We start from the raw sequence: 15,018 nt of genomic DNA on the forward strand, positions 1-15,018 counted from the left end.
AGGAGACAGGAAGGCGCTCCACTTCCGGGTCAGACCCTTGTCCCGCCTACCTCGGCCTCAGCCATGGCGAGTAGTAGCGGTGCCGGGGCAACGGCGGCGGCAGGGGCGACGAATCTGAATGCGGTGAGGGAAACCATGGACGGTGAGTGCTCGTTTCACCCCCTTTACCTCGCTTCCGTTTGACAAAGCCAGGGCCCCCCGGCGGAGTGAGTCCAGGAGGACTTGAGATCCACTTCCCGCTCCTTACCGCATCCTTGAAAAGCCTCCCGAGGGACCCGCCGGGGCCGTTTGGCCGGTGGCCCCATCTTTGGAGAGTTGTCTCCCGCGTAGTTTGTCGCGTGCACGGCGCCTCGGCCCCTACGTTAGTCCACCGCGCGCCGGGTCCCTGCTGCGCTGGACCCTGTGCGCCCCCCGCCTCCCCGCGCTCGCCCTGCGCGCCACGCCGCTCTCCCGCGCCCGGTCCCCAAGTCCTTTCCTTGCGTGCCCGACTCGCGTGCCGCGCCCCCCGCACCCGGCCCCTCCGCGTCCCACCTGCAGCGGCGTCCGAGCCGGGAGCAAGACTGTACAGCCCTCCTGGCTAAGCCCCGCGCGGGCCGTGGCCGTGAGTGGCCACTGCTATATTTTTGTCCTTGGCGCTTGCGTAGGCGCTTTCACAGTAGCCGGTGAATGAACAAGTCGCTCCTTCATCAGAATTGCTTCAGTTTTGCCGCGGAGAGGGTGACACCGGTGTCCCGGGGCTGTGGGTGTATTAATCTCATTTCGCAGCCGGAGGCATGAGGGTTAAAGCCCACCCAGGTAGTACGCAACGAAAAGCGCGTGTTAGAGTTACCCTCTTTCTGCCCTCCTGTGCCGGCTCTACCGCTTTATACCTCTGGTAGTGAGATTGGGCAAGCTACTTAAACGTCTTTGAGCCTGCCCCTATATATATATATATTTTTTTTTTTTCTAAAATAAGGTCAGCTCCTAGGGTTATATCCGGAATATTTAAGATAACCAGGTAAGGGGATGTCGAAGGTGATCGTTAAAAGATACTGTATTATTATTATTAGTTTTTAGTTTTCTCCTATTTCTCTTTAAATGTTTTATTAGCAGTATTTGCTTAAATGACTTTTGGGATCTATTACTTAATCATATCTTGTTCTCTTTATTTGTTGCTGTATTTATTGACTTAGAGTGATACATTTCCCGATTCTGTATTTTGTGTAATAGATGTCATCCCACCTGGAGATGTCTTTGGCTCCGTCTCCACTTTATTCGTTTCCACCTATGTGAGTGTTTGATGAATGTTAAACATTGCTTTTTGCATTTTCCAGGGGATACCCACATCAGCCTCTGTCTCTGAAAACATGACCTCATGGAATTCTTACCAGGCACTGTCAGCCTTCATGCCACATTCACTGTAGTCACCACTTCCTGTGACATCTCTTTATGGGACTTGAGATAAGACTTCTCTTTTTCTGCACCAGCTGCCGTTTTCCTTTTCAAATAATTATTTATATTATTACAACCTTTTCATCTAATTTTTTTATTTATCAAGTATCTGCCTTTCTGTTTTTCTGACAAATAGAATTTTTTCAACACCATATTCAGCCTATTTTCCCATCATTCTTTATGAATCTACAGCTTATTTTATTTTGTAAGTGGACTTAGGTACATACAAACTGTGTGTATATGACGTTGTTGTCTTATCTTTGCTTGGAAGCCAGTGTGTGTTTTGAACAGGTTGGAGAGTATGAGGCCTCACTTCCAGTCAGTTTTGTTATTTTAGCTGTGCTTAGGTTCCTTAATTATATGGCCACAAGATGCCATTTGAATAGAATATTTTCATTTTATCTATGATGGAATTATTGATGTAAAAATTAGAACTGATAGTATTGGTTGCATCAAGATTTTTATTGGGAAAACTTTGTGTAAAATGAAGATTATAGGAATGGAAGAACATGAAAAAGTGAAGAAAGGCCAGATTTTTAAAAAATACCCACAAATTAGAGGAGAGAAAGGATGGATTAGAAAACACTGCTCCTCTACACATGATTTGTCCACAAATCAGAATGTAAAAAGAAAGGCCCCAGGTTGGCAGTAGATCAACATTTGTTAAATGTGACAGATACTTTCTTGTCCATTAGAAATCTAAACTTACATAAAATTTCTGCTATCATGCCATAATTGGGTCCAAGACAGTCCATTCCCAAAATATGTGAAGTTGAATTATTGCAAAGTCACTGAAAAACACTGAAATATTTTCCATGCCATCTATAATGCTTGAGGCACAAAGGAAAGCACAGTGACTCTTGCACTGTAAATAATTGACCATACAGTGAACTGGAAAAGTCCTAAATGCATTCATTTTATAATCTCCTCTTCTACTCACATTCTCAGAAATTAAACTTCAGTTTGCCCAAGAGGCTGGGCTGACTTACTCAAGCATCATCATTATTTCTGATAGTGGGGGAATTTCACTTGTATTTAAATCTATCCATGAGAGCCAAGCTGAAGTGGTCAAAACTTTTAAGTTTGACTCTATCCTCCTTCAAGATGTAGTATTTTTCCTTATTCTCTTACTCCCTCCCATCAGTATTAGTCAGCTAACAGTGATTTAATTTTTAATGGGTGCTTTTAGGTAGGAGGAAGCTGTGGATTTTGTTATTTATCTGCACAGATCCCTCTGAAAGGAGCCTGATTGATCATAGGTCTTGATTTAGTGTAAGGTATATTGCATAAAATCATCTACTCTTAGATCCTCAACATTTTCTTCCTACATTCCCTCTTTAAAATGTCAGGCTCTTTCAGCTACTCACTCTCTCCTGTGTACTCAGTTGCCTCTTTTGCTTATTAACATTTTGAAATTTTAGATACTCTGTTGATAGCTTCATACTTTAATTCTTATATTCTAGAATTTTCCTTATGTTCTAATTTCTTACTACTAGTAATTACATACCTCTCCCTTACTAGAGGCTTCAGTGTAAAACTAGTTTATGTACCAGATAGGTAGAAAAAGGAGTTGAGAGAGTCCAGAGTGTATAAGGTATTGTCACTGAAACAAATGTATAGTCAATGCCTGATACCACCATCAATCTAGTTGCTTTTGTGAGAAAGAAACCTGAGTCAGTTTTGCTTTCTCTCACCTCCCCTACCTCCTATTCTTTACTAAGCTCTTCCAATTCTTCACTGATCTCAGATTTGACCACTTGTCTTAATCTCTCCTATCCATGCCATCTACCAGTCTTTCACCAAAATAGAGTAACTTAGCTGGTCTCTTTCTTCATTCAGTACTAGGCAGCAAAAGTCTTGTAAAAATGGAGATCTGATCTTGTCACACTCCCGTTTTATACCTTCTAATTAGCTTCCTAAAGATGTGAAATCTTCAGTTGGGCCATAGATTTTCATGTCTTCTTTATCTCATATTTTACATATATTATAGCCTTTAATTACATTGCATTTACATGAGCCTTTCACATCATTTTAATTTACCAAATTTCTCCCCAGCGTAAGCTGTTTTCTTGGCCCCCATCTTTGCCTTTCCTCCTGCCTTTGCATTAGTCAAGTTAACTTCTGTACACCCTTGAAGTTAATGCTTAATTGTCACTTCCTCAGATATGTGTCTTTTCTAAACATGTGTCTTTCACAGCTAGGTAAGAGGCCCTTGTAATTTGTTTTGGAAGTATATTATTTTCCTTAATCATAACTGAAATCAGTTATTTTAATATCTGTCTTTTCTCTTAGACTATAATGTCCATGAGAACTGGAACCATATCTATCTTGTTCACAATTACATTTTCAACGATAGCATGGTAGACACAATTCATATAGGTACCAGCTACACAGTGGACACTACAGAAAAACTTAGTAATTACAGACAGTTTGTGAAGTTAGGAAGTAAAGATCAATGTGCATTGTAAAAGAAAGCTTAAAGGAAGAAATACAGATACTGAGTAGAATTTTATGAAGGGAAGAGAAAAGCATAAACAAAGGCATGAATTCAGGAATAAGCACAGCATTTATATATAAGAATCTACCTTGAAGAAAAACGAGAGAATTTATCAGGAACAGTTAATGACGATGGTGATGATGTTGGAGAATTGGAATATGGTCAGAATATGTGTTCTGGTTATCTGTTGCTGCATAACAAGCTACTCCAAACTTATGGCATAAAACAACAAAAATTACTTATCTCTCACAGTTCTGACTGTTGACCAGGCTCATCTAAGAAGTTGCACTGTGGGTGTCTCATGAATTGCAGTTGGACAGTACTGAGTCTGGTGTCTTCTCAAAGTTTCGTCTCACATGACTACTAGTTGATGCAGGCTGTTAGTGGGGCTCTCAACAGGGTCTGTTATATAGAACATGTATATTTTCTCACACTTGGAGGCTGAGTTCCAAGGGAGAGTGTCTCAGGAGAGAGCAAGGAGGAAGCTGTATTGCATTTTTAAACCTGGTTATGCAGTGACACTATTGAAAGAGAGAGTCTTCCAGAGCCCTGAGCATACCTACATTTTCTTGCTCTGTATGCCAAAAATACAAAGCCCTGGCTCCTCTTTCCTCCTGCTGCTTCTCAGGATCGTGTTCACAATGAGTAGCAGTGAGAGATGCGGTAACATCTACCTCCAGATGAAGAGCAGGCTTGTTACTTACTGTAACAGTAGGGATTTCCTAAGCTCAGTGTTCTTCAGCTGTCAATATGGTTTGTCAATATAATGTATTACCTCACTAAGTCAAAGAAGAAAAGCTACTTGCTCATTTGAGTGGTTGATGAAAAGGTGTTGATAAGACGATGTCAACCTTTTTTCATGGTTTTAAATTCTTAGCAAAACAGTACATTTAGAACATACTAAAAAGGATAGCTATATGAAACCAACATCATCCTTAACATTAATGTTAAATGCATTCTAAATAAAATTGGAAGTACTTGCCAATTTTAAGGTGGCTGACTACAAATAAAAAAAGTAATTTTCTAGCGTATTAGCATGAATCACTTAGAATATGCAAGAGTGAGACAGAATCCATTTATGAAAACAGCCAAAACTAAAAATTAAAGAAATTGATGATTCACTATCAAAATTGAGGATAATTGAGCACTGGCTGATACTTTCTGCACCAAGCTTATAAAAGTGACAGGAAATGATGTTAAAATACAATTATCAGCATAGCCATTTTATTTATTTTATTTTTTAACTTTATTGTTGAATGTATTACAGATATATTCCCCCTTTTTCTTACATTGACCCCCTCTTCCTGCTTTCCCCACACTATTGTCTGTGTCCCTTGGTTATGCATATATGTATGTATGTGTGTGTGTGTGTGTGTGTGTGTATAAATAAAAGTTTTTTGGTTTATCTCTTCCCACCCCCACTTCCCTTTGATGTTCATCAGTCTAACAACCAATTTTTACTTAATACCTTCACATTTTATGCCCTGCCCCTAAACCCCCTCCCATCTGGCAACCAACAAAAAATTCTCTGTGTCTATTAGTCTATTTATGTTTTGCTTGTTCATTTTGTTTATAGACTCAATCTTTGATAGATATGCATTTATTACCATTTTATTGTTCATATTTTTTACCTTCTTCAAGAAGACCCTTCATCATTTTGTATAATACTGGTTTGGTGGTGATGAAGTTCTTTAGCTTTTTCTTCTCTTGGAAACTGTATGTCCATCGATTCTAAATGATAGCTTTGCAGGATATAGCAATCTTGATTGTAGGTCCTTGCTTGTCATCACTGAATATTTCTTGACACTCCTGGCCTACAAAGTTTCTTTTGAGAAATCAGCTGACAGTCTTATGGGAGCTCCTTTATAGGTAATTATCTGCTTTTGTCTTACTGCTTTTAAGATTCTCTTTGTCTTTAACCTTTGGCATTTTGATTGTGATGTGTGGGTGTGGGCCTCTTGGGGTTCATCTGGTTTGACTCTGTGCTTCCTGGACTTGTATGTTTCCTTCACGTTAGGGAAGTTAGCATAGCTATGTTTAAAAATAGGAAAGAAGTCTTTGTGGATTAGAGAGAAGTCTCCTTGTCCCCCAAGAAAGGAGTAGATGGGAACTACAGCAGGGGATTGGTAATGAAACCTCACAAAGCATGCCGCCCTGTCTGAGTGAAGCTAGTGGCCAGAAAGATGTCATCTGACCTGGCTAGGGATTGAGAATCACCATCCATGTGTCTTATGTGTCTGGAGCCAGGATGCTTCCACAAAGCCTGATGAAGAGGGTTGAGGTCAGTGTGATACTACTCATTCAAGAACTTATCACCTATTCAGAACATCCAAGAAAATCTGTAAATGAGCTTTCAGCCAAAAATCACAAAGTACCTACAGTAGAAGAAAAACATAAATATAACAACTAACATAAAATTGGGAGGGGGTGTTATTGAGCACTACCATATGCCAAACACCATTCTAACTGTATCCTTTCATCCTCACAGCAGTCCTATAAGTATTATGATTTTCCCCGTTTTACAGAATGGTGAAATAAAGGCACGGAGGGGTTACCTTGCCTAATGAGTAATGAAAGTAGAATTTCAACCCAGGTAGTCTGGCTCTGGAGAGCACACTCTTAACCACTCTCTTTTTGCTGCTTGCTTATACTCAAAGAAATGGAAATCTCAAAAATGGCTTATGAAAAGACTATTACCTTAAACAGATAAAAGCAGAAACAACAGCCAGAAAATAAGAGCTGGTTATGAATAAGCATTTAGCTTTGAAATAAGAACAAGCAATTGTGGTTGGAAATTAGAAATGTTAAAATAGAGTTATCGAAATAAATTCAGTAGGTAGCATGAATAACAGCCTGAATTCAACTGAAGAGTGAAGTATGTTGGAGTATCAAAACTGAAGAAATGAAAATGGGAACAGGCTGTCAGCTTTCAGCCAAGATGGAATAACAGGAGCTGAATTAACCCTTCTGCCTGAAATAACAACAACAACAAAAAAACTGAGTCAAAACATACAAAGTAATGGCTTTCATTTCACTGGACATCAGGCAGCAAAGGACGGTGATCTCCAAGAGACAGGAAACAAGTAAAGTGAGCCAGATAGTTGCCCCAGCTTACTGCCTTCAGAGAGTTTCCAGACCACGCCGTAGTGCGGGGCAGGCAGGAACCAGATGGAACCCAGTGGACACCCGACTGAGCAGCTGGAGCTGAGTCCAGGGAGCCCACAGCAGGAAGAGCTTGTAGGACAGAGTGCCTGAGAGGAGAGCTGCACCCAGAGAGGGTTCTTTCTGGTGGTCTGCAGCAGTTCTCCCTCAGGTGTTCCACAGAGCATTGCATAGCACGTGTGTGAAAGGAAACACCCCAAAAGCTGGGAAAGAACCATTCAAAAGTACTAGAGGGAACAGTATACCATGCTCACACAGGAATGAGAACAATGCCTGTATCTATCAACCAGAATAGAAAACTTCATAATTCATATGACTTTGTGTAGAGGACTCAGGAGGGTCTTACCTCAGTGATGGGGAATAATTAGCCCTACATTTAAATAGGGTTCTAGTCCTGACTAATAAATCTTTTTTTTTAATCCTCACCCGAGGACATTTTTCCATTTTTTGTTCAGGTAGAGTGGGAGAGAGAGAGGAACAGAGAGAGAGAGAGAAACATCGATGCGAAAGGAACACATCGAGTGGCTGCCACCCGCACAACCGACCAGGGCTGGGGACAAACTGCAACCGAGGTACGCGCCCTTAGCAGAACCGAACCCGGGTCTCTCAGGACCGCAGGCCGACGCTCTAACCGCTGAGCCAAACCGGCCAGGGCCTGACTAATAAATCTTAAAAGCCCCAAAGAATCAAGCTGTTTCCAGATAACTGCACCTCATTACAAAGCTCAGAATACGTATGGAAATAGAAAAATATCCAGCAGCCAACAAGATAAAATTCACAGTGTCTGGCATCCAATAAAAGTTAAGTATGCAACACAGGGAAATACAACCCAAGATGAGGAGAAAAATTTAGTCAGTTGGAGCATACCCAGAATTGCCACAGATGTTAGGATTAGCTGACAGAGACATTAGAACTGTACTCCATGTGTTCAAGAGTTAACTAGAAGCATGGAAGACATATTTTTAAAAAATACTCAAATTGAACTTACAGAGATGAAAATGAATGTCAGATAAGAAAAATTGGGAAAAGCCCATCTCATGAACATCATGAATACTATAAAAGTTTTTGAGAGGACTTAAGTTAATAGGTGATTTAATATCATTAATTTGTCTATTTGTCCCAAAGTAATATATAGTTTTCATGCCATTCAAATCAGAATCCAAACGGAATTGATTAGTACTTCTAAATTCATGGAGAGAATGAAAGGGTTTATGATAGTAAAAGGTAACAGGTTCTTTAACCCACTACATGCAATATAAAGTTAATAATTAAAATTGTGGCTCTGATACAAGATACACATGCAACAATTCCATAGGTATATGGGAACTTACTACATGATGATGGTGACATCTTAAGTGGTGGTAGAGGATAGATCGTTCAATAAATAATATTGGACAAACTGACATTTCTGAAAGGAAAAGTTAGAGATTCTATTTTCTACCTAAACTCTAGGGAGTTAAATATTTAAGTATTTATGGAGGGGGAAGAAAATAGGGTTTCAAGTGCTAGAAGAGAATAATGGTAAGTAATTATATAGTCTTTGCATAGGGAATAACTTTCTAAGCATAATACCAAGGGAAAATGATGTAGGAAAACAACAGATAACACATTAACCATTGACTTAAAATATTCTAAAAACAAAGTTTAATGTGGCCAATGTATTTGCTTCCTGTGGTTCTCTATGATGGTGTTTGTCATGTGAAAGACAGATACTTTTATAAACTATAATAAAATGAAGTACTATAAAAATAAAGTTAAAAAATAAGCTTTCATTTTTATTCTTAGATTCAACAAACATGAATACTCTGTCAAATTATATAAAAGTTTCTAAATATTTTTAAAGCCTTAAATATGTATATTACTGACTAAGCAGCTGCACTTCTAGGAATTTATCCTAATAAAATTAAGTTGAGTTAGTATGTACAGATGCTTACCACAGTGTGATTTTAATGGGGGACAACATGAGAGCTACCTAACTCTTAAAATAGAGTGGTTAAGAACTGTGTAGTATTTCCATAAAATGTAATGTTATGTGACTGACTAAATTACATTGTAAAATAATAAAAAAAGTGGAGAAATGTGTAGAATAATCCTGATTATGATGCATACATTTTAGATAGATATTAAATGGGTGGTAGAATAAAAATCGAGATGTAAAAGTCAATTGTGTGCAGGGAGGTTGTAAGTTTGTTTTGAAGTTTCTAGAGCTAAATAAGGGCAAGACAGTATTACATGCCTATTTCCAGTGTAAGGATGCTATGCTAGTTCTTTATTTGCAGCGTTATACAATTTTTTTTTTTAAGTATTATGTGCATGTTTGAAAATCTAAAATTTTGTCGTAAAATTTTTCATTTTTCAGTTCTGCTCGAGATTTCAAGAATTTTGAATACTGGGTTAGATATGGAGACTCTCTCTATTTGTGTACGGCTTTGTGAACAAGGAATTAACCCAGAAGCTTTATCGTCAGTTATTAAGGAACTTCGCAAGGCCACTGAAGCACTGAAGGTAGAGATTCAGTTGTTAGTTCATTCTAAATAAAGATGCTTTTGTTTAGAAAATGGTTAATGAAGTTACATGGAAGATCTTAAACATGATTAAAGTAATTTCTATTACCATCAGAAGAAATTCTGAAGACCAGAAGCTTAGTAGCATATGTTCAGATTATAAAACTCACAACTATCATGGACCATATTGTTTCTTTCCTGAGAGTCTTCAGCTGTGTTTAGAGTTTTCCCTGTGTTGTAGATAAAATTATGTCTGCCAGAAATAACATATGCTTAGGTCCAGTACCTATGAGTATGACCTTATTTGGAAACAATATATCTGTAGGTGTAATCAAATTAAGATGAGATCACAATACATTAATGATGTATGTTCTTATGAGATGAGGGACATTTACACACAGATACATAGAGTACCATGTGAAGGCAGAGATTAGAGTGATGACATGTACAGGCCAAAAAAGGCCAAGGATTATTGGCAGCCACCAAAAGCAAGGATGGATTCTTTGCTAGAGCCTTCAGAGAGTGGGTGGCCCTGCTGACACCTTGATTTTTGGACTTGTGCCTCCAGAACAGTGAGAGAGTACATTTCTTTTTTTTTTTTATCCTCACCGGAGGATATTTTTCCATTTTTTGTACAGATAGAGTGGGAAGGAGAGAGAGGAAGGGAGAGAGAGAGAGAAACATCGATGTGAAGGGACACATCGAGTGGCTGCCACCCGCACAACCAACCAGGGCCAGGGACAAACTGCAACCGAAGTATGTGCCCTTAGCGGGAACCGAACCCGGGTCTCTCCGGACCGCAGGCCGAGGCTCTAACCGCTGAGCCAAACTGGCCAGGGTGAGAGAGTACATTTCTATTGTTTTACCCAGTTGAGGTACTTTATTATGGCAGTCTTACAAATCTAACACAGGTTTATTGCTGGGAAGTGGAGTGCTTTTGTAAGAAACTCTTAAAAATGTAGAAGTGGCTTTGGAATTGGATAATGAATAGAGATTGGAAGGTTTTAATGCATTTGATAGAGCCTAGATTGTCTTGAAGAGACAGTTGGTAGAACTATGGATATTAAAGGCAATTCTGGTGAGGGTTCAGAAACAGGAGAGCTGTAGAGAAACCTTTAATCATTTTAGAGAATACATGTGTCATTATGAACAGAATCATACAAGGAATATGGGCACTAGTGCTTCTGGTGAGGTCTCAGACAGAAATGACGAACATGTTGTTATTGGGCACTGGAGGAAAGACTATCCTTGCTATAAAGTGAAGGAGCGCTGACTGAATTATGTTCTATACTGTTGGAAGGGAAGTAAAACTTGTAAGTGATGAACTTGGATATTTAGCTGAGGGAATTTCCAAAGTGTGGAATGTGCAGCTTGATACCTTCTTGCTGCTTAAAATAAAATGTAAAAGGATTGAGAAATTGGGGAGGGAATGACTAAGCAAAAAAAAAAGGAATCTGCACTTGCTTTGGAAAATTCTTAGCCTGTTCAGATAGCACATTCTGGAGTGAAGGACAGGAGTGTGGTTGGGGAACCTTTTGGTGTAGAGATTAGGTGTATGGTTCATGGATGCAGTCAGCCATCTCAGCACAAAACTGCCAGCTTGGACTGAAAGGGACCTGTACAGTACAAAATGAAGGAAGGCTGTCAGACTCCTGGCATTCCTCAGGCTGGAAATTGGCTGAGAGCTAACTAGCTGTGAACATGAATTTATCCTTCAAGAAAAGGGGAAGAATGACTTGGGGCTCAGAGACCAGGGAACTGCTGAAGGTAATTGGGATGCACTACCAACATGGGCCCCGAGGACTATTTTTTGAATTCAAATTTAGCACCTTTTAATTGCTGAGATTGGAACAGCAAAAGAGTTCCCTCTCTTGCTTACACACGCTCTGATTTAAAATCTCAGGTGATTTTATTTTCATGTTTATATAGCACTAACTCACCATGCAAAAATACTGAAGTTTCCAGTTAGCCCTGTTTAAAACTTTCAAGGACAAAGTGGCGTTTTTTTAGGTTTATTTCTTTTCTTTGAGGAAATAGAATTATTTAAAACAAGTAGCTTACCCATATCAGATTAAGTTATTCTCCAGTAGGTTCCAGTGATTTGGGTTGTTGGCTTTATGCTTTTAAACTTTTTGATTGCCCTGGCCGGTTTGGTTAGTGGTTAGAGCGTCAGCCTGCAGACCAGAGAGTCCTGGGTTTGGTTCCCGCTAAGGGCACGTACCTTGGTTGCAGTTTGTTCTGGCCCTGGGTTGGGTTTGTGTGGGTGGCAGCCAGTCGAAGTGTGTCTCTCATCAATGTTTCTTTCTCTCTCTCTTCCTCACTCCCTCTCTCCCACTCTATCTGAAGATAAATGCAAAAATGTCCTCGGGTGAGGATAAAAAAACACACACACAACTTTTTGATTATTAATGTAACACAAAAGGTAAACAAAACATTTCCAGAGCATTTCTCATAAAGAGAATATCTATGCAACTCTCATTGCCAGCACTGTGGAAGTCCCCCTAAGCTCCCCCAATCACTGACCTCGCCTTCCTGCTTCCCCCTCGTAGTAACTACTGTTCTGGTTTAACAGTTATATCGACTAAGCATGGATCTCTAAACACTGCAGTTTAATTCTATAAAATTTTTCAACTTGATATATATGGAATCTTATAGCACAGTCCTTTTTTACTAGGTTCTTTCATTTAACATGTTTGAGGTTTATTTATGTTGTGTGTAGCTGTAATGCATTTCTTTTCACTATAATAATGATGTTTCATTGTACATATATACTATAACTTACTTATCTTTTCTACTGTGAATGTATATTAGGTTGCATCCAGGTAGAGATTTTTGTATTGTAATGCAGTTTGAGTTCTATAAAGGAACTGGAGGCAAATAACCTAGCTAAAATGAATGTGCAAGAGAGACTGACAGAAGTATTTTGGCATAGCATTTTCGTAGACAAAATAAAAACCAAGATAGTAGGATAGGAGATTCAGAACCACCTAAATAGTGTAGCTTTTGCCATTTTGAGCATACTGGTTATTTCACATCTCGTGGACCATAGTCTGATAGGAAGGTAAAATCAATAATTAAGTTGAACAAGTCAGAAAATGTTGCCCATTTGAATGGAAGATCAGTCTCACGCATACACAAAGCCTTTTAAAACACTTGTCTACCTACCATAATCTAAAACCAGAACACCAGTATCTCATTAAAACTAGGTGGGGCCCAGCTGGTGTGGCTCAGTGGTTGAGCATGGATCCATGTACCAAGAGGTCACTGGTTCGATTCCTGGTCAGGGCACATGCCCAGGTGGCCAATCGATGTTCTCTCTATGTTTCTGTCTCTCCGTCTTCCTTACTCTCTCTAAAATCAATAAAGGAAAAAAAACTAGGCGGGGAGGAGATCCTAGAAAGTTTCCAGCAAAGAAGAAATACTAATTTCAGGATCAACCACGAGTTCATTGTTACATTTTGTTCTTTTTCCTCTAGCTTTAGCATAATAAAAATCAAGGCAAGACCTGCTTTTCTGTATCTTCTACTTTGTGCTTTGGTCCTTGAATTAAACTCTCATTGATGAATTCCTATGCACTAAGCCCCCTTTTATTTTTTTATTTTTTTGGTACGTGCCCCTAGCGGGAACCGAACCTGTGACTCTCTGGTCCACAGGCCAACGCTCCAACCACTGAGCCAAACCGGCCAGGGCTAAACCCCCTTTTCTTTAACCTTTTCATCTTATACCCCACCCCTTTTCACACTATAATAAAACATGCAGAAACAGACAAACTAATAAAGACTCTGTGGATAAGATCTATAGGTTAATTTCTCAAGTAGCGGTATATTTTTACAATTACTGTATTGTTTAAATAATTTTCTACTATTAGCCTAGCAATCAATTTAAAAGGTAGTTCTAATATACTGCAAAAAATGAAAACTACTGCATTATCCTGATAAAACTAGTTTGGTACATGTTGGGGAGGATTTGTTTGTTAATGACAGTTTGGTATTGACAAATTTATTTCCATGCTGTCTCTTTTTCCATGGTTTTATTATAATGAATTTTACTTTCTTGTTATAGGCTGCTGAAAATATGACAAGCTGACTTTCTGGAGAAATCCTAATGAGATGTCAAGCTCTGCAAGAGGATTTGGAGATTGCATTGTAGTCAGGAATGTACAATGAAATTACTACATCAGCAGTGTAGCAACATTTTTCTTTTTAAAAGAATTATAAAACTATAGCTTTATAAATTAATGAATAGTGGCTTACAGAAAGGACTATCAGATGTGTTTACGTCACATCTTACTTTTTAAAACCCCTAATGCTTTGGCATTACAGTGTTCATATTTATTCCTTATTTATAGATCTGATAGCTTTAATTTTCTAAGCAGTCTGTCTATCAGATGTGCACATCTGCTGTGCCTGTTTATAGTATAGTGAAACCCATTAGTAGTAATATAGTAGTTATGACTTGCTGACATTTCCATTATAAACTTTAATTTTAAATTGTTTATGCAAAATAACTAGATTTATGTTGCATTGGGCTGAAAGTTGACAGAATTTCAACCACCATTTGTGAAGTTTGATTTAGATTCATTATGTATATCAGAATCTTGTTTTTTTTAAGAGCACAAAAAACATTTGTTCTAATTTGATCTTTAACAAAGAATATATAATTTTTAAACATAAAGTTTGTCTGGCAGTTAATAGTGTGAACCAGATCAATTTTGTATTGATTGAAAAATAAAACTTTTAGAAACTTAGATTTTAAAAGTAATGATAGTACTTAGCTTAGTACTATTTGTCAGTTGAATCATGTAATGAGAATATTAATTGAGAGTGTTTTTTTCTCTTAGTTTTATACTCTGAAAATGATGAAACATTTTCAACATGCAAAATTATTTTTACTCTTATTACATAAAAATAATTTCAGTGCTTGCCTAATATGTCTTGAGTGATTATCTAATAACTCAATAGATAGCTAGTGAGTATCTGATCACTAAACAGGAATTGTCATTCAACAAATATGTTACTATTTTTTGAAGGAATAGATTTCCAGTCATTAAATAAAAACTAAGTAATCAAATGTTTCATAATGTCTTTCTAAGATTATTTTTGTGTGTCATTATTTTTACTAAAAAGTTTTAACTAATCAAAATTTGCTTCATAATAAATTTTGATTCTGTTTCTCTAACAGAATCTCAATTCAGTATTTTTCCCAAGACTAATACAAATTCAATCTAATTTTATTTTAGACTTTGTTAGCTTCCATTTAAATGATAGTATAAGCATTTACTCTTTAGTAGCATTTTTTTGTTCTTCAGACAAACTGAAGTGATTTTAGTAAGACTTAGTAATATTTAAATGACAACCTTATACTGTATACTGTTTTAAAAATCTATTCTTTTGAACATTTTGACTTTTTAAGTGGATGACATCT

General features: G+C 38.1%; 1 protein-coding gene across 1 annotated transcript; it reads left to right on the forward strand.

Annotated features, from left to right (window-relative positions):
* Positions 1-13: 13 nt before the first annotated feature.
* MZT1 (mitotic spindle organizing protein 1) lies at positions 14-14,471 on the forward strand. The gene is made up of 3 exons (XM_036250006.1): positions 14-142; positions 9,450-9,595; positions 13,657-14,471. Exons 1-3 carry the CDS (start codon positions 64-66, stop codon positions 13,678-13,680), a joined length of 249 nt encoding a protein of 82 aa, XP_036105899.1. The 5' UTR covers positions 14-63; the 3' UTR covers positions 13,681-14,471.
* Positions 14,472-15,018: the final 547 nt, after the last annotated feature.

Source organism: Molossus molossus, unplaced genomic scaffold, assembly GCF_014108415.1.
Source record: "Molossus molossus isolate mMolMol1 unplaced genomic scaffold, mMolMol1.p scaffold_m16_p_9, whole genome shotgun sequence".
NCBI classification, from domain to species: domain Eukaryota; kingdom Metazoa; phylum Chordata; class Mammalia; order Chiroptera; family Molossidae; genus Molossus; species Molossus molossus.